At 37.6% G+C, this 26,864-nt stretch overlaps 1 protein-coding gene across 8 annotated transcripts in view; it reads right to left on the reverse strand.

The window, feature by feature from the left end:
• cnot2 (CCR4-NOT transcription complex, subunit 2) overlaps positions 1 to 26,864 on the reverse strand; it is a 112,823-nt gene that overhangs the window by 85,475 nt on the left and 484 nt on the right. Inside the window, exons 2-5 of one of the 8 annotated variants that reach the window (XM_069904080.1) lie at positions 26,230 to 26,291; positions 25,541 to 25,660; positions 24,754 to 24,912; positions 13,143 to 13,192 (exon numbers count right to left, since the gene is read on the reverse strand). The exons of 1 other annotated variant lie outside the window; for it this stretch is intronic. In XM_069904080.1, coding sequence (XP_069760181.1) covers positions 13,143 to 13,181 — 39 coding nt within the window. In that variant the 5' untranslated portion in view covers positions 13,182 to 13,192; positions 24,754 to 24,912; positions 25,541 to 25,660; positions 26,230 to 26,291. Of the gene's footprint in view, positions 1 to 13,142; positions 13,193 to 13,294; positions 13,507 to 24,753; positions 24,913 to 25,540; positions 25,661 to 26,229; positions 26,292 to 26,864 lie in introns of those variants that run through there. 6 more of the 8 variants (XM_069904081.1, XM_069904083.1, XM_069904088.1 and 3 more) reach the window with 6 other exon arrangements.

Genomic DNA, 26,864 nt, shown 5'->3' on the forward strand with positions numbered 1-26,864 from the left:
GTTATAAATGCATGCCTGTTCTATTACTATTAACTTTATGCAAACTTCCGCATTTACCTCTTCCATAAAAACTGACATTGTTACAAAATCAAATTTTCAGTATTAAACAATGTTATCCACCAAATATTTTCATCTTTACTCAGAACGAAGATTATTAAGAATAAGATGTGCTTTTGTACTCTCTTACGCAAGTAACAATATTATTCAATCGTTTGGCATAGTCAATCTTTTTGGTGGCATCATTCAACATTACTTTTAGCTATTTCTTTCATGGAGCACATATTGCCTTTCATGTGGTTTAAGTTTCATTGTTCTTCAACTAACATTTGGTAATTTTGGGAATTCAAGGTCAAAATACAGAAAAATTTATCTTTCTCCATTATATTACTGCTACTTTTATATGTTAAAATATACAATCACTAAAGAAACATTTAAAACTAATTTTATGGAGATAAGGGAGGACACTTGCAATTCTGCATTTCATCATATGAGTCGGTTAAATGCAAGCTTAATTTTCTATTATTTGAAGCAGTGGTTGGACTGAAACCTATGGCGTTACAAAAGCAGCCAAAGACAATGCAAGTTTTGCATTAAAAAATATTACATTTTAAAAGAAGATACACTATTAAAAATTCAAGAAAATTTACAACCAGGCATTTCGGAATTAAAGCAAGCACTTGGTTTAGAAATCTTTAAAATTGGAGACACCATGAAATGATATTCCAACAGGCAATGTATCTAGAAAGTGGAAGAGTTTGGGGTCAAGATAGGGCCTAAGTTCTGTACCTGGTCAACATAATTTATTTGGAATTTCAGTTCCGGATAAGGATCTAATGTGTAGAACCTCATAAATGGTTATAAACGGGTGCTGTACTTCTATCACATTCTCCAAAATGGACATCCTAAATATTAATCTACATTAATAATAAAGCTTCAAGAATTATCTGAAATAGTTTTATTTTATAAAATCTCAGAACATAATAATCTAAGGTGGTGTAGGAGTAGAACATACAGCCCTATGACACTGCTCTACCATTCAATAGGATCACAGCTGATCGACCTTGACCTCAGCACACTACGTGGTCCATGTACACTCAATTCGCCTACTGTTGAAACATTTGCCCATTTCAGCTATGAATATGATCAAATATGGTGACACTCATTGCTCTTTAAGTTAGAGCAGTGATACTAAACCTTTTCCTTTTCACTCACATACCACTTTAAGTAGTCCCTATGCCATCGGTGCTCTGTGATTAGTAAGGGATTGCTTAAGGTGGCATGCGAGTGGGAAGGGAAGATTGAGAATCACTGCTCTCGACATAACTGTTACTGAAATATTTAGTTTGAGAAAAATTGTCACTGGCCCATTTCCTTTGGCATGATGAAACTGTGCACATAACGAGTCAATTCGGTACGATGAAAACAGTGATTCTCAATCTTCCCTTCCGACTCACATGCCACCTTAAGCAATCCCTTACTAATCACAGAGCACCTATGGCATAGGGAATACTTAAAGTGGTATGTGAAGGGAAAACAAAAGGTTGAGAAATACTGAGTTAGAGAATTTTCAATATTTATGACACTTTTGTGTTATCAATATGTGTGCCAAAATTCTTCCTCATGTATGTTTTAAATGGGAAACTCCTTATGCTTAAAGCATGACCCCTAGTTCCATGAGAGGAAACATTCAGTATCATTTGTCCTCCAAAGCCTTTAAGGGATTTGATAGGTTTCAAAAATGAGCACAGGTCCAACCTGCTCAATCTTTTATCACAAACCAATTTTCCATTGTAGTAATATTTTACTGGACATTTTTTTCTGTGGGAAAGCCAGAATTACTACTTATTGCTTGTGCAAAAAAGTGTACACAGCATATACATGTAAACAAGATAAGAACTGTAAACGGATAACGAATGTAAACAAACTGACTGTGTAATACAGAGAGAATTTTTTTTTTTAAATCAATAAAGTGCACAAGTAAGTCCCTGATTGAGTTTGTTGTTGAGAAGTCTGATGATGGAGGGGTAGAAGCTCTCCCAGAACTTGATAGTCTTATGGCACCTATACTTCTTTCCTGATGACAAAAGCGAGAATAGAGCGTGTGCTACGTGGTGTGGATCCTTGATGATTGCTGTTGCTCTCTGACAGCGGTGTTCCCTGTGGATGTTCGCAATAGTAGGGAGGGTTTTGCCTGTGATGTCCTGGGCATGTCCACTACCTTTTGGAGGGCAATACCAGACCATGTTGAAGCCAGTCAGTACACTTTCCACCACATATCTGTAGAAATTCCCCAGGGTTTCTGGTCATACCAAACCTCTGAAAACTCCTGAGTAAGTTAAGGCGCTAACATGCTTTCTTCATGATGCCTTAGCGTGTTGGATCCAAGAAAATCCTCCAAGATAGTGACTCCCAAGAACTTAAATGCTCACCCTCTCCACCTCTGATCCCAAATGATCACTGGATTGTATACCTCTGGCTTTCCCCTCCTGAAGTCAACAACAAACTCCTTAGTTTTGGTGACATTTAGTGCAAGGTTGTTGTTGGTGTCCCATTCAGCCAAGTTTTCAATTTCCCTCCTGGATACTGCTCATAATCTTTCAACCCACTACTGTGGTACCTTCGGCAAATTTGTAGATAGTGTTATTGTCGTAACGAGCCACACAGTTGTAGGTGTGGGGAGAGGTGAGACAAGATCATTTCTCATCCTCTACCACATCTTTTTCTGTCTTACTTTGGAAAATGTCATTTGCCCTGAAACATTCAACTCACAATCTAAAGCACCTTGCAACCATGTGTCTACAATGCCTGCCTAGGCCACCTTACATTTTGAGGTGGTGTTGGGTCTTTTGAGGACCATCAAGGTAGACAAGCCCTTGGATCTAATGGGATACATCTATGATTATTGAAGGAAGCAATTCAAGAGATTGCTGGGGCCTTGACCTAGAGCTACAGATCTTCACTAGTGACAGAAGTTCCAGAGGACTGGACAGTAGCAGTGCTCGGGAGGGGGAAGAAAAAAAGCACAATCCATCTATCACATCAGTGGTAGGGAAGCTATTAGAAAGGATACATCAAATAGGATTTATGCACATTTGGAAAGTGATAGTCTGATTAAAGACAACTAACATGGCAGGTCAATTAAAATAGAAGTGAGAAAGAATTGAACTCTTGACACCCATTGTTAATCTATTGTATAAATGAATAACCAAGCTGAGTTTAATGAGATAGTGAACCGGTGCGGACTCGAAAGGCCAACATGGCCTGTTTCTGCTTTGTAAATGGTTATATGATTATATGTTTTTTCCAATTTTATTGAGTCTTGAAGAGGCAACAATGATGGTGGATGAGGGTAGGACAGTAGATGTTGCCTAATGAACTGTAGTAAATAGTTTGACAAGGTGCCTCATGGAAGGCTGATTCAGAAGGTGTAGCTCCATGGTGAGTTGAATGTCCAATTACAAAATTATTTGGCTCATAGTAGAAAGTGTGGAAGATTGTTAATCAGGCTGGAGGTCTGAGACCAGTGGTATCCTGCAGGGATTAGTATGAAGACCACCTCACTGACAAAAGACAAAGGAGGAAAAACCGAACACCCAACCCCAACCAACCAATTTTCCCTCGCAACCGCTGCAACCGTGTCTGCCTGTCCCGCATTGGACTTGTCAGCCACAAACGAGCCTGCAGCTGACGTGGACATTACCCCTCCATTAATCTTCATCCGCGAAGCCAAGTCAAAAAAAGAAATAACTTGGATGAAAAAGTATGTAGGTGAATTAGCAAGTCTCCAGATGATACAAATATTGGTGAGATGTGGACTGTGTAGAATACAATGGATATGAGGACGGGGAAATGGCAGATGGAGTTTAATCCAGACAAGTGTGACATGTTGCACTTTGGGAGGTCAAATGTAAAGAACCCTACCATTAAATGTGCCAACATTAATGAAGCATAATTATCTCCATTCATACTAATTTAGCTTGTTTGTATAACACTGCTTAATATTCATAGAAAATAGACATAAGAACAGTACAACATATGAATCTGGGAATCCAAACCTCATTGAAAGTGACCATGCAAGTTGGTAGGGTGGAAAAGAAGGTGTAATGTATCCCTGGTTTCATTAGGCAGGGCATTGAGTATAAAAGTAAGGAGGTCATATTGTAGCTATATAAAACTTTGGTTCGGCCATTCTTGGAATACTGTCTGCAATACCATTCACCCCATTACAAGAAGGATGTGGGAACCTTGGAAAAGGAACAGATTTACTAGGATGGTGCCTGACTTAGAGGGTATTGCGAGAGATTGAACAAACTTGGGTCGTTTTCTCCAGAGCGCAAGAGGTTGAGGGGAAATCTGATAGAGGTACAGTATGTAACATCGTGACGCATTTAAAGGAATGGACAGTCAGAATCTTTCCCCACAGAAACAGAGGTCATGAATTTAACGTGAGGGTGAGGAATTTTAAGGATGATAAATAGGGCAAATATTTTACTGAGAGTGGGACAGTATGTGCCTGGAATGTCAGAAATAGTGGTGGAAGCAAAGGGTGGCATGGTTCATGTCATGGTTACACGCTATTACAGTGCCAGTCACCCAAGTTCGAATCCGGCACTGTCTGTAAGGAGCTTGTAAGTTTTCCCCAGGTGTTCCGGTTTCCTCACACCCTCCAAAACATGCGGGGTTGCAGGTTAACTGGGTGTAACCTGGGCAACACAGGATTCAAAGGCCAGAATCAGCTTCTACTGTGTGGTAAATACAATTTTAAAATTTCTAAATTTAAATCAAATAGTACAATTTGAGAGGCTTCCATATAGATACATGAAAATGTAAGGGTAGAGCAAGCAGCAGATTTTTAGTTTAATTTGGACATCACATTCAGCCCACACATGGCCCAAAGCACCTGTTTCTATGCTGCACGGTTCTCATGTCCTATTTTCTATGACCACAATGAATATTAAACTGTATTACGCAAACAAAGTGAATTTGTATGAATGGAAATAATTATGCTTCATTTATGTTGGCATAGGTAGTGTATGTTGACAGCCGCTTTCATTTGTACTCACTTTTTCTAAATGAATCTTCAATTTAGCACGGCCTACAGAAATAACTTTCTGATTTTTGTCTCAACTGATTCGGAGCCTACAGCTCCATTCAACTTTTTCCAACTGACACCTTTAAATTTTGGACATACAGCAAGGTAAAGGGTCCTTCATGAGCCCGTGCTGCTCAATTACACCCAATTGACCTACAATCCCCGGTACATTTTTTGAACAATGGGAGGAAAACTGAAGCACCTAAACAATCCCACTTAGATAGGCAGAGAACATACAAACTCCTTACAGACTGCACCGGATTGGAACCTGGGTCGCTGGCACTGTAATAGCGTTCCTTTAAATGCTACGATAACCGTGCTGCCCCTTATGACAAGAAGTCTTACCACAATGTCCATAAAAAGAAATAATTTTTTTTAATCCTTTTTGAATAAAAAAAATGGATCTGCACCATCCTTATTTTGATAAATTAACAGAAATTTATGACACAGAAAGAAGCCATTTGGCACACCACCTTCAACCAAGAAAGTACAATTTAAATTAATTTCACTATCCAGCTCTCCTCAGTACAAAACCCTGCAGGTAACAGTAAATTCTCAAAGACAAACTCATTAAATGTGATTTCCAAAGAGGTTTCTATCTCATTCATCTTTCATAACAGAGTTCCAGACTCACCACTTCAGTTAATGAAAAACATTCTACTTCCTCTCATCATTACCTGAATTATTTGCACCCTAATTATTGTCCACTTTCACAATTTTACATATCTAAAACATTGGTTAGGCCACACTTGGTGTACTCTGGGCACTTTAGGAAGAATGCAATTGCAGACAAGAGGGCACAGAGAAGATTCACTTGAATGTTGCTTAGTTTAGAGCATTACTGTTAACAGGAGAGACTGATTAGGTGCAGCTTGTTTTCCCTGGAGCAGAGGTGGCTTAGAGGTGACCTGATAGAGTCATGCCAAATTATGAGAGGGATAGAGGGGTTAAATCAGCAAGTATCTTTTTTCTATGGTGGGGATATGTCTAAATCTAAACTAAGTGGTGGTAGGTAGGTTTAGAAGAGATAAGGGGACCATTAAGGAAAGAATATATGCAGTTATCCAATTTCAGTTGAAGAATTAAAAAAAAAAGGAAATTAGTATTTTAGTGGAATGAGTTTACACAATGGTTGGAAGCTGAATCAATGAGCATGTTCAAGGAGGAAACTGACACATATTTGAACTATAATGAAGTCAAGGGGTATAGGGAGAGAATGAAAATGCAACACTGATGTTAAAATTTGATCTGCATATTCTTACACTGGCTGTTGTGCTTCCATTGCAGTTTACCTCCCCGTTCATTCAAGAGGAAATAAGAAGTATGTAAAACTAACCATCACTTACTGGGAGCACTCCCTCACATTGCACTCCATCTACACGCCCAATAAGGCCCCTTCATCCACAAGCTGATCATAAAGAAGCATACTGAATGAAAAACCTATTGAAATGTGTTCACCAATGTATTTCTCTCACTAATATCAGTATGTCAGCAATAGGTTTTGCTGTTACCTGGCTTGAAAATTTTCTTTCCAACCAACTTCATTCACTCTTTGTAGTCAATATACCTCTCCCTAAGAAATGCTCGATGAAAACTTTTAAGCCATCTTCACCTATTTCTTTGCCGTCACATCTTAAATTGTGTCCCTCATTAGGCTCTTCCAATTGCCAATGTGACATTAAATCTCAATAAGATGAAACACAATTTCTGATCCCTTCCATGAATCCACCTCACTCACGATCCAGCAATCTGTCTGCTTCCCCCCTCAGTATTGTTAAATTGCCATCTACATTCTTATCAGCCTCATTTTCACTGATGCGCTGTGCAGCCTTTTCACCTTAACAGCAACATCTTTAACACCATAAAATAGCCAAAACACTTCACCTGAAGACTACTGAATAATATTTTAAACAAGCCACACAAATAGATAATACAACAATCATTGAAAAATTTAGCTGAAGGGATATGTTCAAAGGAACATTTGAGAGAGAAGGAGATTTCATGTGAAATTCATTTTATGATAAAAATGGGAAAATGCTTTAACAGTGGCAGGTGGAGCACAGCATTGAAATAAAGTTGTACACCTTCCAACATAGATCCTGGACACAAGTGGAAGGGATGAGAAGTACATGCACATTCTTTTGAAATATGTCTATGAAGCAGAAGAAAAAGCACAGAATTATAGGACTGAAAATGCAAGAATGTTTATTAATTGCCCCATCAATAAAAAAGCAATCAGCTTTCTATGTGTCTTAGCGTGATATGATAAAATTAGAATCTTCAAGCTATTTAAAGTACGATTTTATAAAAAATTCCACTTTTCTGGATAAACAAATTTTTAAAAATAGCTTTTTTTTGCAAGCTGAATACTGAACTGCACCTGACAGCAAGAGTGCTAGATTCATTAACAAAACGACATTATTTTTAATATACTTTCACGAGTACGATTTTAAAAGGTAGATGGGATGGCACCCTGTAAATGCAATCAGCCAACAGTTGGAAATTCCACATCTTTCCATCAGTCTTGGTAAACTATTTTGTTTTCATTAAATAGTTAAAAAAAACTACTTGTTTGAAATTAGTATTATGCTTGATTGTAGTTTAATTCTTTAAATGTTGAAAAGAAATGTAAATTACCAAATTGTGTAGCAGTTTCTCATTTTCTCAATTGATATACTCACAAAGTTAAAGGTAAACAATTATTTTTAAGAGGGAAAATTATTTATAAATTAGAAGACATTTTCCAAAAATAATCACTGACAGATATGTTAATGTTTGCTTTACATTAGAGTGCTGTGTTTAAAATTAGGAACACAGTAACTCTCATGTACAAAATATTTAATCATGGAAGTATGATTTTAATAATTTTTAATCTATGTAATTGACTGTCAATAGTGATGGACATAGGCAATTTGAGGAGTAACATGATCCTTTGCCACATACAATGAGTCTGAAAGTTGGACAAAGAATGGAATTTCAAAGTGTTTTGCTTTGGATACCTGGTTTTGGCTACCTACTAACTACCAGGTTTTGACTGAATTTTTTATTTTTAAAAACTACTTTTTTCTAAATAAAAGAGGCATTACTGTTTAATAGTCATTCAGATTGAAGTTATGAAAGTCAACCACACTGTGACGTTCAACAGAAACTGTTCAAACCCTAACCCTAATGCAAACATATTGTATAATTATAATCAGAAGTGCAGATCTCTAGTCTCAATTCTAGCTGATCCGATCGTAACTACAACTCCACATTTTCATCTGCCCACAGTAACCCATGACTATGAAACAAGTATCTAAATAGTAGACCATTCTGCCTTTGTTTCCTCACTGCCATTCAACAAGATCATGGCTGATCTTTTATGCATTAAACTAGTCCCTAACTTACTTTGATTTCAAAAATCAAGCTACAAGTCTTGAATATACTTAGCAATCAAGCTTCCATGGAACTTGGATAGTGAATAGTGAATTCTAAAGCTTTATCATCACCAAGAGAATCATTTCCTTTTCATCCCAATCACGAATGTCTGTTCTCTTGCTTTTCAGTTGTGATCTCGGATTCTAGATACCCCTGTCACAGCACTTCCCAACTCCATACCCACCCTGGAAAACTCCGGAAGAATTTTGTATGCTTTAATGCAATCGCCTTTAATTCTTCTAAACTCTGGAGGAGCCATTTTAATGGGGGCCCTACACCTGCCCCCCTCCCCTCCCCCAGCATGCCCACAGCACATGTAAGTAAAAAGCCTTTTGTTCTTTTTACCTCAAGTGCATAATTTTTTTTGTGTGTGTGGAGTTGGTAGAAGTACAGAATTCCTCAAAACCTGACTGCTTCACAGAGATGGGGGCCCATTAACTTTGAGAATAGTCCGGCGGTTGGGAAAAAAGCTTGAGAACGGTTGCTTTACAGTATAGTAAAAGAGAGTTTGTTTAATCTCTCCTTATTGGCAGTATTGATGCCTATTCAAGAATAATTCTTGATATATTTAAAGCCCCATATACCATGATAATCAAACCCCCAAAATATGACCATGCTGCTGGAGCTGCCAACAGCAAAGTTGCTACTTGTGCTCATGTGGGAGAGAAGAGATACAGTGCTCCTCTGTGGGGTCCAAATGCCCAGTCATGATACTAATGACCCCATACAGGCTTTAAACAGCCTATTAAACAGGCCAACTGCATTTTTATAACCGTGAAGCCAAGGAGGTCTGTGCCCAAGGTCTAGCTGGGGTCTCCATGGGATTCGCGGAGCAGCACAGAGCAAGGGAAGCAGGAAGATCACTTCCCTATTGAGAAGAAGCCTGGGAGACCATCCAAAAGGGAAGGTGGCCAAGGCAGCAGACCAGCAAGGGGTTCAGCAGCTGAAGGACTCGCTGCAGTCTTGCTGGAGACTGACAGCCAAATTACTCAAACCAGGCTGTGGGATGCTGGAGATTAGCTTGTGGGAACAAGGTATCAGGATTCGAGAGGGTACCGAGGACAAGAAGGGTTTCTGAAGAGGCCTTGGGCACTGAAAGCTTCCCAATCATATCGGGGGGGTCAGAACTGGGAGTTCACCAATGGATTGGACTGGAGCCTGTGCAGTTGCAGAGACTGGGAGAGCAGGGAGACACTCAGTGTCTCTGAAAGGATTCTCTTTTTCTTCTCCTTCTCTTATTATTAAAGGGTACCAGGCTATGCTAGTACCACCTCTTTTGTGTGCCTTTACAGCAGGCAAAAGTTGATGAATTTTGTGTATTGTTGTCATGTAACAATACTACAATGGAAAGGAGTTTCACATCAATACTACGTATTAATAGCAATCTCCATCTATTATTACACTGCCATCTACATTGAAGTAGAAACCCCACTTCTTGTTTCCATTACAATCCTTGATTTTTTTTTTATTCAATTATGAGCCTTGCCAATAAAAGCATTTATTACCCATTCTAATTGTCCTTGAAAAACACAGTGGTGAATTGCCTTAATGAATCTATAGTGCTTGTAAAACACTGGTGTTTTAGTGTGGATCTCCAGGACCTTGAAATGACACCACACAAATGACATATTTTTTTACAAAACTATTGTACATGTCTTGGAGTTGATGGTATTTGCAAATGTCTGCTACACTTGTTCTCAGTCTTCAAAGACTCAGAGTTATAGAATATGAAAACAGGTCCTTCAGCTCTGAATTTTAGTCTGCTGGGCTTATGATCACTCTCTTTTTAAATTACTTGGCACTGGTTTCTCTTCTATGAACCACTTCACAGCAGTTCAATGTAGAGGACATAATACATTTTCAACCTCATTCCTGCAGTCAGAGGTTCCCACCTGCTTCAAAAGGGTATCAATCATCCTGGTATCCAAGAAGAATAGTGTGAGTTGCCTCAACGACTACCGCCCAGTAGCACTAATTGGTCATGGCCAGAATTAACATATACCTAAGTAAAGATCTGGACCCACTGCAATCGTGATACTGCAAATCCAGTATCGCTGGCTCTCCACGCGACTCTGGATCACCTTGAAAACAGCAATTCATATATACAGCTGCTCTTTAATCGGTTACAGCTCGGCCTTCAATACCATTATTCCCTCAGTGCTGGACAAGAAGCTACAAATTCTAAGCCTCTGTACCCCACTCTGTAACTGGATCCTTGGCTTTCTGATTGGAAAACCAGTCAGTACAAATTGGAAACAGCGTCTCCTCCTCATTGATTATCAACACAGATACACCCTAAAGATGTGTGGTTAGCCCACTGCTCTACTCATTATACATCCAAGACTGTGTGGCCAGGCACAATTCCAATGCCATCTACAAGTTTGCCGATGACACCACAGTTGTCGGCAGAATCACAAACCAACAATGAGGAAGTGTACAGGAGGGAGATAGATCAGCTCGTTGAATGGTGTAACGACAACAACCTTACACTCAATGTTAGCAAAACCAAGGAGATGATTGTGGACTTCAGAATGAAGTCAGGGGAACATGACCCAGTCCTCATCGAGGGCTTAGTAGTGGAGAGGGTCAAAAACTTCAAATTTCTGGGTGTCAACATCTCCTGGAGCTTCAGTGTTGATGGGCTCACCAGCAGCTTTACTTCATGAGGCTCCTGAAGAGATTTGGTATGTCACTAAAAACTCTCGAAAACTTCTATAGGTGTACCGTGGAGAGCATTCAGGCTGATTATATCACTGCATGGTTTGGAGGTGCCAACTCTCAGAGCAAGAATAAACTCCAGAAGGTTGTTATCTCAGCCTGATGACATCACAGGCACCAGACTTCACTCCGTCGATGATATCTACACGAGGCAGTGCTTCAAAAAAGCAGCCTCTATCCTCAAAGACCCCCACCACCCAGGCCATGCCCTCTTCACTCTGCTACCATCAGGAAAAGGTACAGCAGTCTAATGACGAGCACTCAGCGGCGCAAGGACAACTTCTTCCCCGCTGCCATCAGATTCCTGAATAACCAATGAACTTACTTTTCGTGCACAACTATTTTTTTTTTTATTTATAGTAATGTTGTAATATGGTTATAATATGAACGTTTGCACTGTGACGCTGCGGCAAAACACCGAATTTCATGATTTGTTCATGACAAATTCTGATGAGTGGTAATTGGCAATAAAATTGTTTACTATATTTGAAAGCTTCTGTTGAATTTTTAATAAATTTATTAATAGTGACTAAGTCACCACCTTCACGATGCCACGTTTCTTGAAATACTACCAACAGAAATTGATGTTCTCAACACTAGTTTTACAGTCAATTGTACCAGCTATTGCTTTGCAACCTAAAAATGAATCTTCCTATGACTGTACAGTAAATGCACTTAATTAATTTGACTGAATTAACAGTTACACAATGACTATGTGATCTAGTTTGGTCTGTCTGCAATAATCATTAGATTTACAATGTTGTTTGTACCCTGATAAAAAATTAGCTTAAATTCTTTTTTGAATATTTTGACTGTTTTGAATCTGATAATGGTCTCGTATTAAATCTGATCACCTTACTGAGGTAAAAGAATAACAATTTGATGCATAAAAAAGTCTGAAAAATGTCCAACAGCACTTCAACTGCCCATTATGCATTAATATGTAGAATGAAATCCCTGTTTCACAAATAATCAACACCATAATTGAAAGTGGAGAACGTGCCTTGGTCAAATTCATTTTGCACAACAGTGTTAACTCAAACCCACAGTATCTATGATGTCTGTACAAACTATTATCCTTCAAATGGATGGGTGCTCAATTCTTGAAACCTCATAACTGAAATAAGGGCAGAAGTGATTTCTGAAATATACCATTTGGCTGATCATTACTACACATGATCAATTAAAGAACAAAAAAGCAGCAAGTGTCGTAACCTAGAACCATTAACTCCTGACATCTGGCAACGGCACTCTCAGAGAGGTGTTGGGTAAAGAGCTCCAGAACTTAAGCCCCTTTTCCACCGGCACCTTGTCCCAGGAATTAACTGGGACAGGGTCCAGTGGAAAAAGAAAGCTGTCAGCACACACCACGCTGGCATCAAATGACACAATTTCACACCAGGGATTAACCAGCTCGACCCCTGCTCATATCCCCGGCGTCAGCTGATGCCGGCGTGCTGATAAAACCAGTAGAAAAGGGACAGCAGAAAGTCATCCATTTCCAGTTGAAGGTAGAGCACTCCAATCCCCAGGGATGTGTTGTGTCCCAGTTAAGCGTGGCCCAGTGGAAACAGCACAAATTGCTTCCTCTCCCAGGACACTGCACACCAGGATGCCAGTGGAAAAGGGGCTTTAGATAGAAAATGGGCAAGTGCTCATTCTCTTTGGCATCCTAAAAAAAATAGAGAGCACAGAAATGAAGGGAGGGAATTCTGGATTTAGGATCATGGCAATCAGGCACAGCCAACAATGAAGAAGAGATTAAATTCAACAGTGGTCAAAAGGTCAAAATCACAAAAGTGGGGTTGAAAGAGGCAAGAACAATTCAGTGAAAGAATCTGAAAATAGGAAATGAGCCAATAACGTCACCAACTCTTAGCAAATGCAATTTGACACAAGGTCATTGTAACATTACCTCAAATCTATGGACAGCAGATATAGGTGGGTTGATCATTTGCTGGGAATCTAGTGAAAATAAAATATATTGATAACTGTTTCAGCAAGAAATAAACTAAGATAAAGGCAGTAAAACAATGTTACAGAGTTAGTATAAATGGACAATCTTACAATGTCATGGATTCTGTGGCATCTTGGTGCAAAATATGATACCAACATTGCAAGTTATCTGAATTAGTTTCCAGACAGCCTGTGGCTTTGGTAGTTGTTTAACTTTGGCCAGCACAATGGAAGAATCTAGTCGTCTTCTTCAAAAAAAATACTTTCAATGTCCAGTTCACAAACTCAAGTCCTCACTTCATGCTATTTCCAACGCTGTAGTATTCACCCTGTTCCATACTGAAGTACCAGTCTAAATACAAAGTTAAAGTTGAGGTCACCAATCTTCTATTTCAAATATGATAATGCTGCAAAAGTAGCAGATAAATATAAAATCATTGTACAGAAGAACATAAGAAACAGAAGTGGGAGTTGGCCATCTGGCCTATCAAGATTGCTCCGCCATTCCAAGCCTGATCTGATGTTAGATTCATCTCCACCTACATGGATTTTCCCCATATCCATCAATTCCCCTTCTATATAAAAATCTATCCAACCTTGTCTTAAATACATTTACTCAGGTTGCCTTCTCTGCTTCAATGGGCAGCGAATTCCACAGATTTACCACTCTCTGGTAAAAGCAGTTCCTCCTCGTCTCGATCCTAAATCTGCCACCCTGAATCTTGAGGCTATGTCCCCTAGTTCTAGTTTCCCCCACCAACGGAAACAACTTGATTACCTCTACCATATCTATGTCTTTCAAAATTTTATACATTTTTTTTTATGATCCCCTCTCTTTCTTCTAAATTCCAGTGAGTACAGTCCCTGATGACTCACGCTCTTAAATATATCCATACAAGGGATGTATTTTAAATAGTCACAGAATCACAGAGACATGCAACATAAAAACAGACCCTTCAGCCCACTCAGTCATGCCAAACATCAACCATCACCTCAAATCCTACATTAATCCCATTTTTATTTTCCCCCACATTCTCATCAACTCCTCCCAGATTCTGCCACTCATCCACATACTAAAGAAAATTTACAGTGGCCATTATCTCACATCCCTCACAGGTTTGAGAAGTGGGAGGAAATCAGAGCATATGGAAGAAACTACATGGTCACAAGGAGAATGTGCAAATTCCACAAAGACATTGGTTGAAGTCGGGATCAACCCTGGGTCTCTAGCACTGTGAAATAGTGATTCTACCAGCTCCATTGTCAATTAACAAATTTGAAAAAGAAAAACTCTTTTAATACTCTATCAGCAACTTAAAAGCAGTGAGTCAAATCAATCATACCATCAATCTCATGAGCAAATATACTCAAAATAGAAATTTTATTTTTCCATGAACACAAGAAATAGAAGCAGGAGAAGCCCATCTGGCTCATCAAGCTTGCTCTGCCATTTAAGAAGATCAAGCCTGATCTGACCATGGACTAAGCTCCATTTTCTTAATTCCCCTACAATGCAAACATCTGACTAAATGTGTCTTAAGTATATTTTAAAGAGGCAGCCTCCACTGCTTCCTTGGGTAGAGAATTGCAGATTCACTGGGAAAAACAGTTGCTCCTCACCTCTGCAATCCTCAGCAATTTTGTGCCCTTCCCAATTTACATTTAAAGGGGCTTGCTTTCTAGAAGTCTAGGAAGGATAACTAACAAATGAGACGATGTGAGCAAAACTCCATGAAGCTAGAATCCCAGCCCCAAACTAAATTGGCCACAGATTAATTAACCAGTTCACTTTTACATTGTGCAATTCGTAGAACGTGAAAATGAATAGGAACTCTTTTGTATTTCTTTCGCTGTAATAGGTAAACGGTGAAGTTGTTCTTGATTGATAGCTGTAGCCTCCGCTGTCCATCTAATAATCTTGTCTTTCTGTTTAGTTTCCGGTAAGGGCAGGCAAGATAAACCAGCAACACAAAACAACCGTGCTGTTGAACTATGTTTTAAATCGTAATCGTATCCGGCAAGCAACATGGCCCTTCTTTGAATTCCTGTTGCCGCTAGCATTGCTATCCCCTTTTTAGGGCCTAAAATTAAACTCAGTGGTTTGTTGTTGGTTACCAACGTAAACTTTCTACCATATAAGTTTTGGTGGAAACGTTTGATGCCAAACACTATGGCAAGTCCTTCTTTTCCCAGTTGTGGATAATTCCATTCACAGGAGGCATAAGCCACCAGTTGTTCCCCTTTATCAGTGACAACACCACTCCTAATTCTACTGGCGACATATCCACTGCCAGAGTTACTTCTTTGTTTGGGTCATAGTCATTGTCACTTGATGTTAGTATTTCTTTCAAGTGGTCCACAGCATTATTAATCTTGTCATTCCAATACTATTTGGTTATTTAAAAGTTGGTTTAGTGGGCTGCACAGCGTGTTTCTGATAATGATTAAACCAAACCCAGGAATGACTGCAATTCAGCTCGGTTTGTTGGGTCGGGTGCTTTGCGGACCACTTCAGTGCCAGTGGTCTCCATTCGTACTCCTTCGCTGTTAATTGTAAAGCACAGATACATGACGGAGGTACCATAAATACATACTTGTCTTGGCGCAGCCAGATGTTTGCTTCTTGTAATCTGGTTACGACCTTTTCTAGATTGGAAAAGTGGTCAGAGTCGTCTCAACCAGTAATTATAATGACATCGCGGTAGCAAACTACATTAAGTCCATGGCCGCTTGAAATATGGCTAGGACTGCTGATATTCCATATGGCATTCAAGTATAGGTGAATAACCCTAAATGAGTATTGATTGCCACATATTTCTTTGAGTCATCACCCAAATCTATTTGTTGATATGCTTGCAATAAGTCTAACTTGGTGAATTTCTTTCCTTCATTCAAGGCTTGGAATAATTCTTCTGCTCTGGGTATAAGGTGTTCTGGTATCTGCAAAGCCTGATTATTGGTGACTTTGTAATCACCACAAATTCAAATGTCCCATTGGCTTTTTGCACAGGCATGATGGAGACTGCCCAATCGCTGCCTTGGATTTTCTCCAGTATTGCCTCATCTTCCAGTCTATTAAGTTCCGCTTCAATCTTTCCTTTTATGGCAAAAGGTACTGTTCTGGAATTTCTTTTAAATTAGGCTCCAATCCCCTGATACTACTTGAGAACTTTTTCCAGCTTTGACTTGTCTTTATCTTCTAGGCACAAGTTCATAATGGATCCAATTTCCATCCAATCTAGTTGAATGTATGATTCCAGTTTCTTCCGAAGAACTTCTTTGTTGATTTTCACCATGACATAGAATTCTGATTTTCTATCATTAAATCCACAAATGTACATGATTTCACCCCCCCCCCCAACCTTTTCTTCTTCCAAATCATTGTTGGGGTTTTCATCCTTCTTAGGTATGGTGTTTTTAGTATCTCTGTCCCTTCTTTTTATCCTTTTTAACCTCTGTTTCTCGGGCACTTGGCTTGTTTAATGGCAGGGTGAGGCAGGAGTTGTTTCAAATTTAATGGCATCAGCGAAACTGCTGCTCCAGTTGTCAGCTCCATTTTGAATCTTCTTTGTTCGTTGTGGTTGAGCTTGTGGGGTCCACCTTGAGAAGGAACATGTGTTTCCCTTTTAACTCCTCACTCCAAGGTCTGGAGCATTGCAGGGGTGCATTTCGATCCTCATTGCCACTGTTATGTTTTTAATGTTTCAAGGACATCACTGCACACTGAGACGTGGTACTTCATTCATTCTTTAAAACAGAACTAAAATGGTTCCCCATGGTATACATCATACGCATGCAGGCATAAATTCCAACAGGCTTGTAACTGAAATAAACTAAGTTAAAGCTTATGATAGCCTAGATTTACTGTTGAATGGCAATGGTCCCAAATAGAAAGACTAATATTTACCCATTTAACTGGAAGGAAGTCTGGGAATTCCATGTCAAACAAGGAAGGCATGAAATTACTTAAAGATATGGACACCAAATCAGTTCTAAAACACAGAAATGCTGGAGTAACTCAACCAGTCTCGCAAAGTCCATAGGAGGTAAAGATACATATTCACCTCCTATGGACACTGTGGGACTGGCTGAATTCTTCCAGCATTTTTGTGTCCTTTTAACTACCATCCACAGAATTCCCCGTTTCACACAAAATCGGTTCGTTCCATCACTGCATTCTGCCCAGAGTTTAGATTTGCTGAAATGGCCAGGTCTCAAACCAGAAGAACTTAGATTCCAGACCCTGTATCAGGTTAGACTTGGCCCCATTAATTTTAGCATGCATTGTTGTTCTGTGAAGAAGAAAATGAAAAACAAAAAAGTGCAGACGCTGAAAATCTGCAATGCAAACAGAAAATGTTGAAAATACTCAAGTTAGGCAGCATCTGTTGAGAGAGAAGGAATTAACACGTCTCTGATTCGTGTCCAGGTCTGACAATTCCAGCAATTTCTTTTGCTTTGTCCCCCTTCCATACTACCATCCTCCATCTTTCAATGCCATTCAAATCATTCAGTTCCCCTTCATCTGCACTCTACCAAAAATGTTCCATTTGCTCTCTTCACCTCTCTGCACTTAGCTGAACTCTTTCTTTGACCGGAATGTTCATGAGCTTGGAATCTACACCTCATCGCAAGCCCTTGTTTGTTTCTTCCCCATTCACCACTAGCTTTAAGTGTTTCAATGCCTCAAATTTAACTAATCACCACATGGTTCTTTTTTTTAAACCATTACCCACCTTCTGTCCTTAAAATATTCTATTTCCTACTTGAAACTCTGGAAGATCGTGTCTATGAATCCTAATTGGAGATGGTCTTATCAAAATCAAGACATAATCCTTTGAAACTTCTTGCTTGAACTTATCAGCTTTTCAACATCTTTTTACAGCTTTAAAATTGACTTATTTCACCTCTCTTTATATCAGCTTATGAAATATTTTACATTTTTATGCCAAAGAATCAGTTTTAACAATTTTTCTACATTCATGCATCAAATGCAGCATCATTTGTGAAGCTAATCCACAAATTTATAAGAAATTGCTGAAAGAAATGTAATTGAGCTGATTATTAAAATTTCACAAATTTTATGAAATTAATTTGTCCAGAGTCCATAAATAAATACTCGTATATATCTGGAAGCACAATATAGTTTGAGCAAAGTATGTGCTGAAGTTGAAACAACTTAAATAACTGGTGTGCTAAAACTTTTCAATTGATACAAAATAAATATCTTTTGTACAAATGCTGAAAATGGGTTACAAATCCAAAATTAAATCCTTGGATTTGAGGAACATTCACAGCACTGCCGTAAAATGAAAACTGTCCATCATGTAAATGCAATTGGACCTACTGGAAAAAAAATCCAAGCACACTTAACTTCTTTGGGCGGGTGGGGGGGGGGGGGGGGGGGTGAAGCATCAAATTTTATGTTGATTTTCTCTTCATCTCTTATTTAGGTCTAACAGAAATTCTAGTGAGGAAAAATAATTAATAAAAATGGTCAGAGAGCAGAACGTATAAAAGGGCTATCAACTAGAATTGTATTAACCATCATGGAAATTAAATACCCTTTATAATTATTTTTAAAATCAGTTTAATAATGTAAATGTGCTTGAACTGGTGGGGTGAGATGTGGTGCAAAAACTGTCTTAAAGATTCTACATTTCCTCTTTGTCTAAAGGAGAAAGTAATCATGTAAAAAAATATTGATTAGTATAGAAATAAAATGTTATGCCTGCAAATACAGAAAAATGACTGATAACCAGAAATCTGATAACACTGACAAACTCTAGTTTAGACGGTTCTCCAATATTAAAAGAGCTTCCTGTGCTTAAATGGCATGCATATTTTTATTCAACACATTTCATCATCAAGAAAATCCCAATTAAATTTTTTAAATGTTCATATGACAGGAAAATAATACAACTTCATATGAGTGAAAAAGAGAAAACAATTTTATTTTCATAATCTACTGAAAATTCATTAAAATTAATCAAAACTACGTTTGCTATAACAATGCAAAATTTCACCAAATAAAAAGTTTAAATAAACTTAGAGGACCTGAAAGGAAAATATCTCAATCCAAAACAAGAGGATTTTTCTCCTTCACTTCCATAAAATTATAAACTCTGAACACAATCTATAACCATTTACATTTTTCCTATACATGCCTACAACTAATGACTTATCTGAGCTATTCAGCAACTAACTGAAATCAGGAAGATTGTGAACCAAACTGATAGAAACGTTACATGCATTTTGTAGTCTAAAAACAATGAACACTGAACAAAATGTAATATTTTAAATCAATGCTAATTTTTTTTGAATATTCTGATTCTGGAATATTACTAGCAGATTTTAAGCGAATGTTAAACTGAGCTAAACTGAAACAGATTATCAGATGATCAATATACTGTCCCAAAAAGTAGTTCAATGATAATTGAAAATATTAAGAGTTAACAAAACTCTAAAGCAGTGCTTTAGAATCACTTGGGATTGACACTGACAATATATGACACCTTGATGGATTTGTGTCCCACTACAAACCATCTTAATTGTAGATTTTAAGGAAAAAATCTTGTGCAGTAAGATGTACTTTCTTTTCAACAAGAATGAGCAAAAATAGAATGTACAATTTTGAGGTTTTTTTAAAAAAGTATATCTCCAGGCACATTTTACATGCAAAAAAAATTAACATTAAGAATTAATAAATACAAAAGTCTGTTAAACCTATTTATCCCAAATCACATGTGCTCACTCCATATTCTGAGGTCTACTCGGAGTATGCATTTATGATCTTTGTCAAGGGCAAATCGGTCTGACCAATTTGAGTGATTCTTTGAAGAGGCAGCAAAGTGTATTGAAGAGGACAGCAGAAGATATGATTACACAGCCTTCAAAAGGCCTTTGATAGTATCCCACATGGGAGATAGATTCAGATTTTTTTTTTCCAGATTGGCTCAAAAGGTTAGGGCTCAGAGTTCAAGGCAAGTTGGCAAACTGGATCCAAATATGGATTGGCAATTAGAGACTAAGGGTGATGGTAGAGGGATGTTTTTAACCATTGGGTGGCTACGAATAGTGATGTACCACAAGGATCAAAGCTGGAGTCCTTGATACTTACAATATTCATGAATGACTTGGATATGGCTATGGGAAACACAAATAAATTCACAGATGAGAGAAAGATTTGCAAAGTTAATAGAATGGGAAGTAGTCTTCCACTACAGAGACATACCAATGTGTTGGTGAGGTTGGATGAAAGATTAGCAGAGCTTAAATCAAGACAAATGAGGGGATACATTTTCAGAGCACCACTGAGGCTAGGGCAGCCATTCTCAAAAAAATGGAAACCATACCAGACATGGGGGTGGGAGAAGACACACAGACTGACTTCATAAAATATCTTTTTATGTTTTTTAAGCATTTGGTAGGAAAGAATTAAGGAAGAAACCAACAAAATTTCACTGCTTCACATGGAAGGGGTCCATAAATTTGGAGCAGAATCCCAAGGGGCTTAGCCAAAAAGAAAATAGTTGAGAATAGTTGGGTTAGAGCATTCAGCAGGAGTAGTGAGGGTTAAGGAAGTACTAAGGAACAGAGGGACCTTCGAGTAAAGGTCCTTGCAGGTGGAAATCACAGGAAGATAACATCGTTAGGAAGCCAGAAAGGATACTGGGCTTCATTAATCAGGATATTGAAGAAGAGAGGTCATGCTCCAATTCTATAAAACCTTGGTTAGACCTCAGTTGGTGTACTCTGTGCATTCCTGATCACAATGCTGTAGGAAGAATATTACAGCATGAAAGAAGGTGAAGAGATAAATCATGACATCTGCCAGAGAAAGAATAGTTCAGTTATGAAGAGAGACTTAAGAAGTTAAACCTCATCTCACCAGAGGGGACATGACTGAGGTGCTGGGAAAAGTTTTCTGCAGACTACCCTATCAGATAAAATAAGAGGGCATAGATTTAACATAAAGGGGAAGAGATTTAGATGGATTATTGGGGATTGAAATCTTATTTAACCAAAGTTTACCTGGAATTATTACCTGAGAGATTGATTTGCTGAGGGCTTGTCCAGATGAGTGCTTACATCTATTAGCCATAATAGGCTATGGACCAAGTACTGGGTGACTGGATTCATATGGAAGGGTATCTGGTGTGGATGAGTTAGGCCAAATAGCCTGTTTCCATACTTCACAATTGCATGGCAATTCATCCCTATTCATTAGGGAATCCTTTAGTCTCTCGCCTCTCAAGGTTAGCAAGATATTTTAACAAGTCAAAGGAAACTAGCTCTTTTTCAAATCCACTGAGCAAAAGCAATTGAAATACAATTCATTTTGGCAGAAGATCTCAAACATTGGAGGTTGATGTTCTTGTTTTATCATTAACTTTTGGAAGCAGATACAATAGTTCCATTTAAGATGAGACACACTAATTTGGAGGGATTGGGGGTGCATGGATAATGAACAGGCAGAAGAGATTTAGTTTAATTTGGCACCACGTTCAGCAAGGATGTTGTAGCCCGAAGGGCTTGTTCTTGTTCTGTACTATGTTCTACAGTACACTAACTACAGTAATGTTTTTTGAGGAAAAAATGATCACAATATTAGACATTAGTGCAAACATATACAATGCTCTGCAATATAGCTAATGCAGTTTTAAATGGAAGGACTTGGAATATTTTGTTTTTAATAATGAACAAACTCCATCTGTGCTGGTCCTAAAACGAGCAAACCTCTGGCATCAAATTTTATTATTGTTGGCAAATTAGACTAACTGCTCAGCACTTGCCAGCAGTTAGCTCTCGTATCTAAGCCTTGAATTATACTGGAGGCTACTCTACCTAAGGAGGATACAATCCAAACAGTCCAGAAATCAAACTGTTCCTTTACTTAAAGGAAATATTGATCATCATAATTTTCAAGGAAATAAATATTGATTTCATTTAGCTTTCAGGGATGAAGAAAAGTGGGTATGAATGTAGACAAAGTGTTTTTCTTTCAAATATGGCTAGTGGGCCAATTTAATTCAGACATAAACAACAATTTTGCTGCATTTTCAATGGAAATAGTCAAGACCTAAATATATTTGTGAACTGAAGCAGGAGGATAAATTAAATGCAAACAAAAACAATTTGCCAGAGGAACTCATTAGGTTGAGCCCCAACAGTGTGAGAAAAATGGTCAACATTTTAAGTCAGAACCCTAAATCAAAATAAAAGAAATTCCATTTTCAAAGGAGAAAGTATTGAGAGAAGTCAAACAATCTATCAACAGAATATGGATATTAGCACATCTTGAACTGAAACTTCAATTAAAGGATGCATATATAAAATTCACATCACAATGTTTTAGATTGTGGATTTTTTCTCTATACACTAAACTTTAACAAACAGCTGGATGAATCACCTCTAAGACAGTCCTTGTATCCCCCTTAAGAAAGCTGACCAGACATACATACTGGCCGAAGACAAAAAAAAAACAACAATTTTGTGTATATTTTACATCTGAAACCCCAACACAAACTTTCAGCATTTCTTCTAAGTATTAATTGATTATCATCACTGGGAAACAATGTATCCATATGCTGGGTTTTTTTGTATGAAACAAATATATTCATTGGTTGTAAACTGATCACATGATTATTTCAAATTTCTGCATTCATGCTTAAAATTTGTAGTGATCAGACTGTTACAATTACATCTATACCAAAAGCAAATACCACTGCACCACCTATGAGGAAGAACATGGTGAAAGTACAAAAAAGTTTAACTTCTAAATCTTCATATAATTAAACAGGAGCTTTTAATTTGCTTTTTAGGAGTGTGTCTTGTGAATTATGCAATGGTGGCAATCAAGATCTCAGTTAGAATCCAGAATGAAAGACCACCATATTGCTCTGATGGCTGGAAGAAACAATGAACATTTCCCTCAGATACAGAATAACATCAAAAAATATGGCCAAAGAAAAGGTCTAAGATTTGGTTCAAAAAAAATGCACATATCGTTTCAGTTGACACAACTCTCTCAACACCCACTACACAAAAAAAAATCAACAGTCTGTTTCCATTTATGGAATCTTGATGTGTGCAATAGCCAGTGCATTTGTTTATCTGATGCACTTCAAATACTTTATTCTCATGAAGTGTTTTGATTGGAGCAGTGCAAAGATAAACATCTCTGCCATTTAAAAATGTTTCAGATCATCAATTTCAATAAGTTTTCTTCTTTCTCAACACAAAAAGGATTATAGTTTTAATGGATTACTTTCAACAAAGACCCCAAGCCTTATCCAAAATGACAATAAAATTACAACCTTTATCTGGTCTACTTCAATAACCTTCCCTTTTCTAGGTTATTTTGGATCGACCAGAGACAACAACATCTACCTCCACAATTGAAAAATTTTGCTATTGCTCTATTCTAGACTGCCAATCCACATAATGAACAAACATTTGGAGTAATTTTTAAAATGATTCATCTAACCCCACGTAGCATTGAAAAGTCAATCACATGTGCACGTCTTAAAAACAAAATGATCCTTTGAAGAGATCAAAGTTGACAAGAGTGCATTTAGTGGCCACCCATGGTGGTCCTGAGGTGATCATGGATTGTTTTCTCCTTGAAATATTACATTTCCTATGGTGAAAACATATCCACACTGATGTCAGGCAGAAACTGATGCTTTAACTGAGGAGTTAGAAGTTTGAACAATTAGCAACAGTACTTTCCATATTTACAAAAACAAATGAATGAAAGCTTCCACTCTATAATTATCGATCTAAGGCTAGGACATTGGACATGATATCTCTTTTTTAGATCCTTAATACATCATGTTTCTATATTGATGCAGTCAATCCTGTCAGCTATGTAGAAGACTATTGCAAACAGTACCTAGAATCTGAATTGATCCTCATCAAGCTCGTCTAAACCAACTCGGTGTTAATTACAATGTTAATTTAGATGCTTCTTGTAAACAGATTATGCTACTATCATGTCACCATCAAATCTTTCCTTCATATTTTCATTGATTGCCACACTGATGCTACCCAAACAACACTAGAGTGATAGTTAAACTGGCAAAACAGCATCTCGGTACACAATTTTCCCAATGTTTTGAAAGTTAAAAAAAAAAACATACAACTTGTAATCACAATTCAGGTAATCTAATATGAGAGAAAAAAAAAATGGAACACAAAGCAGCAGAGCAGGTTGTAGGATGGCAAATAAATCCCACTTTGCTCAGAGGGCCATGACAATCCAAAGAGATTTTTATAACTTGGAAGGGACAGAGATGCAAACCCAACATTTTTCAAACACTGAATACACTGTTACTGAAAGACTTTCTGCATTTGATGTGACACTCATCTCTCTGATCAGAAACAACAACTGCATAAAGGAATAAAAATGGAAGGTACTATGTGCAATTCTCATTCAACATTTTGGACAAGTGGTTTAACAACACTTAGCTAATTGTAGTGAAGAAATACATTTCTGATAATTTAATGTAAAACAATGAGTATGTCACTACATCTGCAACATCATTCATATGAATTCTGATTCAAACCTTTCCAAGGAGAGGTGAAGTTGGTTAATTCAGATTCTAGTTACTCCAAGTCAACCACTTGCCATGAAAGTACGTCTTAAGAAGTCATGAAATACTCGTACGCCTGTGGGTTGGTCTACAATATTTGAGCAAGAATAAGGATGAAGATGCCATTCTTCACTTTAAAAAAAAGAAGAAAGTGTCACAGTGAAAAGAACAACATAGCTATTTACCAGTTATTATCTTCACAAATTACAACTATGAAGTCCATCAAAACTAATGATATAATTTTCAAAAACTACACATAAAATCACAAACACACTTTTGCATTAAATATCGCAAAAAGACAAAGTCAGAGAAAAATCCCATTTTTCAAAGTATTTTGAATAATGGAATTTTAAAAATTCATGGAATTTGGTCTAGCCCGATTTCAAAAAAAATCATTAGCTCAATGATTGCAAGAAGGTATTTTCAAAGCCTACAATGTTCAAAAGAATTCACTCTCAAGTCATTCAATTAACAAATTTTCCTCTCTGATACCTTAAGTATTATTGTGAAACTCCTTCAATGTAATTATTGAGCTAACTGGGAATATATTGAAGGAAAATTACACAAGCCAAATGTTTTAATTTGTTGCTACATTCTTAATTCAATGTCTTAAAACTGATCATCACTGCATCTGATGGTGCAGCAGATCCAAGCACTAGATAATTGTTCCCACCAGATGCAATGGAAACTTGGAAAGGTCAAAGTTTAATATTGAGTGTCTTTCAGATCACATGAACAAAAATCAAAAATGGTCACAAACCGGTTTGTTGCTTTACTAAAATCCTTGTGCCGGCCACAATTCAATTATGTGACACTTCTTCTGCCAAAACTATTAGCCATTAGCAATGAAATACTACTTTTGAACAATCACTTTCATTTTCTAGAAGGAGAAAATAAAATAATACTGAGATTATACTACTTTTAATTTTTTTTTTTTAAATCATCTGACAGCATCAGAAATCTTGGGCCATGAGAAGTTAATTAATGTCCCTAATAAATCAGAATCAATCCTGCACAAGTGAAAAACAAACTCACCATATTATGCACAAAAAAATAATTAAGCATCATCCAAGTTGGGGTAAGGGTATACTGACATTATACTTTTCATCACATAACTCCTATAGAGTATAAAGCCTTGCACTGACAAATATAATGAGTGTAAAATAAATCCTATTGTTTTAAATCATGATACAGAATAATACAAGTTGAAAAATAAACCTGGAAGCAAAAGTGTTACAGATATCTAAGGAACTCCAATTTAGAAATCAAACACTAGTTTTCTCCTTCTCTTGATCCAATTAATGTCAATTGGGACCTGCGACTTTACATTTTATTCTAAAATGTTATTATAAATTATTTCTTTTTTCAGTTCAGCAACATGCATTCCAAAAATTCATCCCAAGTACGACAAGATCAAAATTCATTTGCATGTTATCATAAACCTTGTACCTCAAAACATCAGTATCAATCCAGATTCCAAAATCATTTGAGTTTTGGAAGATGCTAAAAAGCTGTGGAGCAATGAAATAAAAATCTGAATGTCGGATTCTTTCACCGTTGACCCAATAGTTTTACTTAAAAATACTCTACAATAAACGGCAGCAGAAGAATATTTGGTGTAATAAATGGGGTTGGGTTTTTTTAAATGCAGAGAACTCAATGTTCAGCATCTTGTGTCGTACGCGGTTCAGCAGTCAAGTTCGGGACGTGCGATTGCAAATACAAGTCGCCTTTGCAACAAAGCACCAATCGCCAGCTACTTTTTTTTTATTTGGGACTATGTCACTCGTCCTTGGATTATGGAGGATGATTTTAAGAACAACGCCATGAATGGACCCAAGAAACTTTCTGCAACATGAAACAAAACTATCTTTGAATCCAAAAGAAAAATGCAAATCCGACTTCCAGCAGTTGCATCCAACAACCGCAGCCACAACAAAACACAAGCCTTATCTGTACCGTTAAAATTAAAAATCTAGTGATGCCCCGGGCATGCAAGTGGCATCCTCAAGCGAGTGAGAACCGCTGGGAATCTCGAGCTGGGGCTGCGGGAAGGCCAGTCACATCGCAAGACCGTGGGCAGG

Source organism: Narcine bancroftii, chromosome 11 (assembly GCF_036971445.1).
Source record: "Narcine bancroftii isolate sNarBan1 chromosome 11, sNarBan1.hap1, whole genome shotgun sequence".
NCBI classification, from domain to species: Eukaryota; Metazoa; Chordata; class Chondrichthyes; order Torpediniformes; family Narcinidae; genus Narcine; species Narcine bancroftii.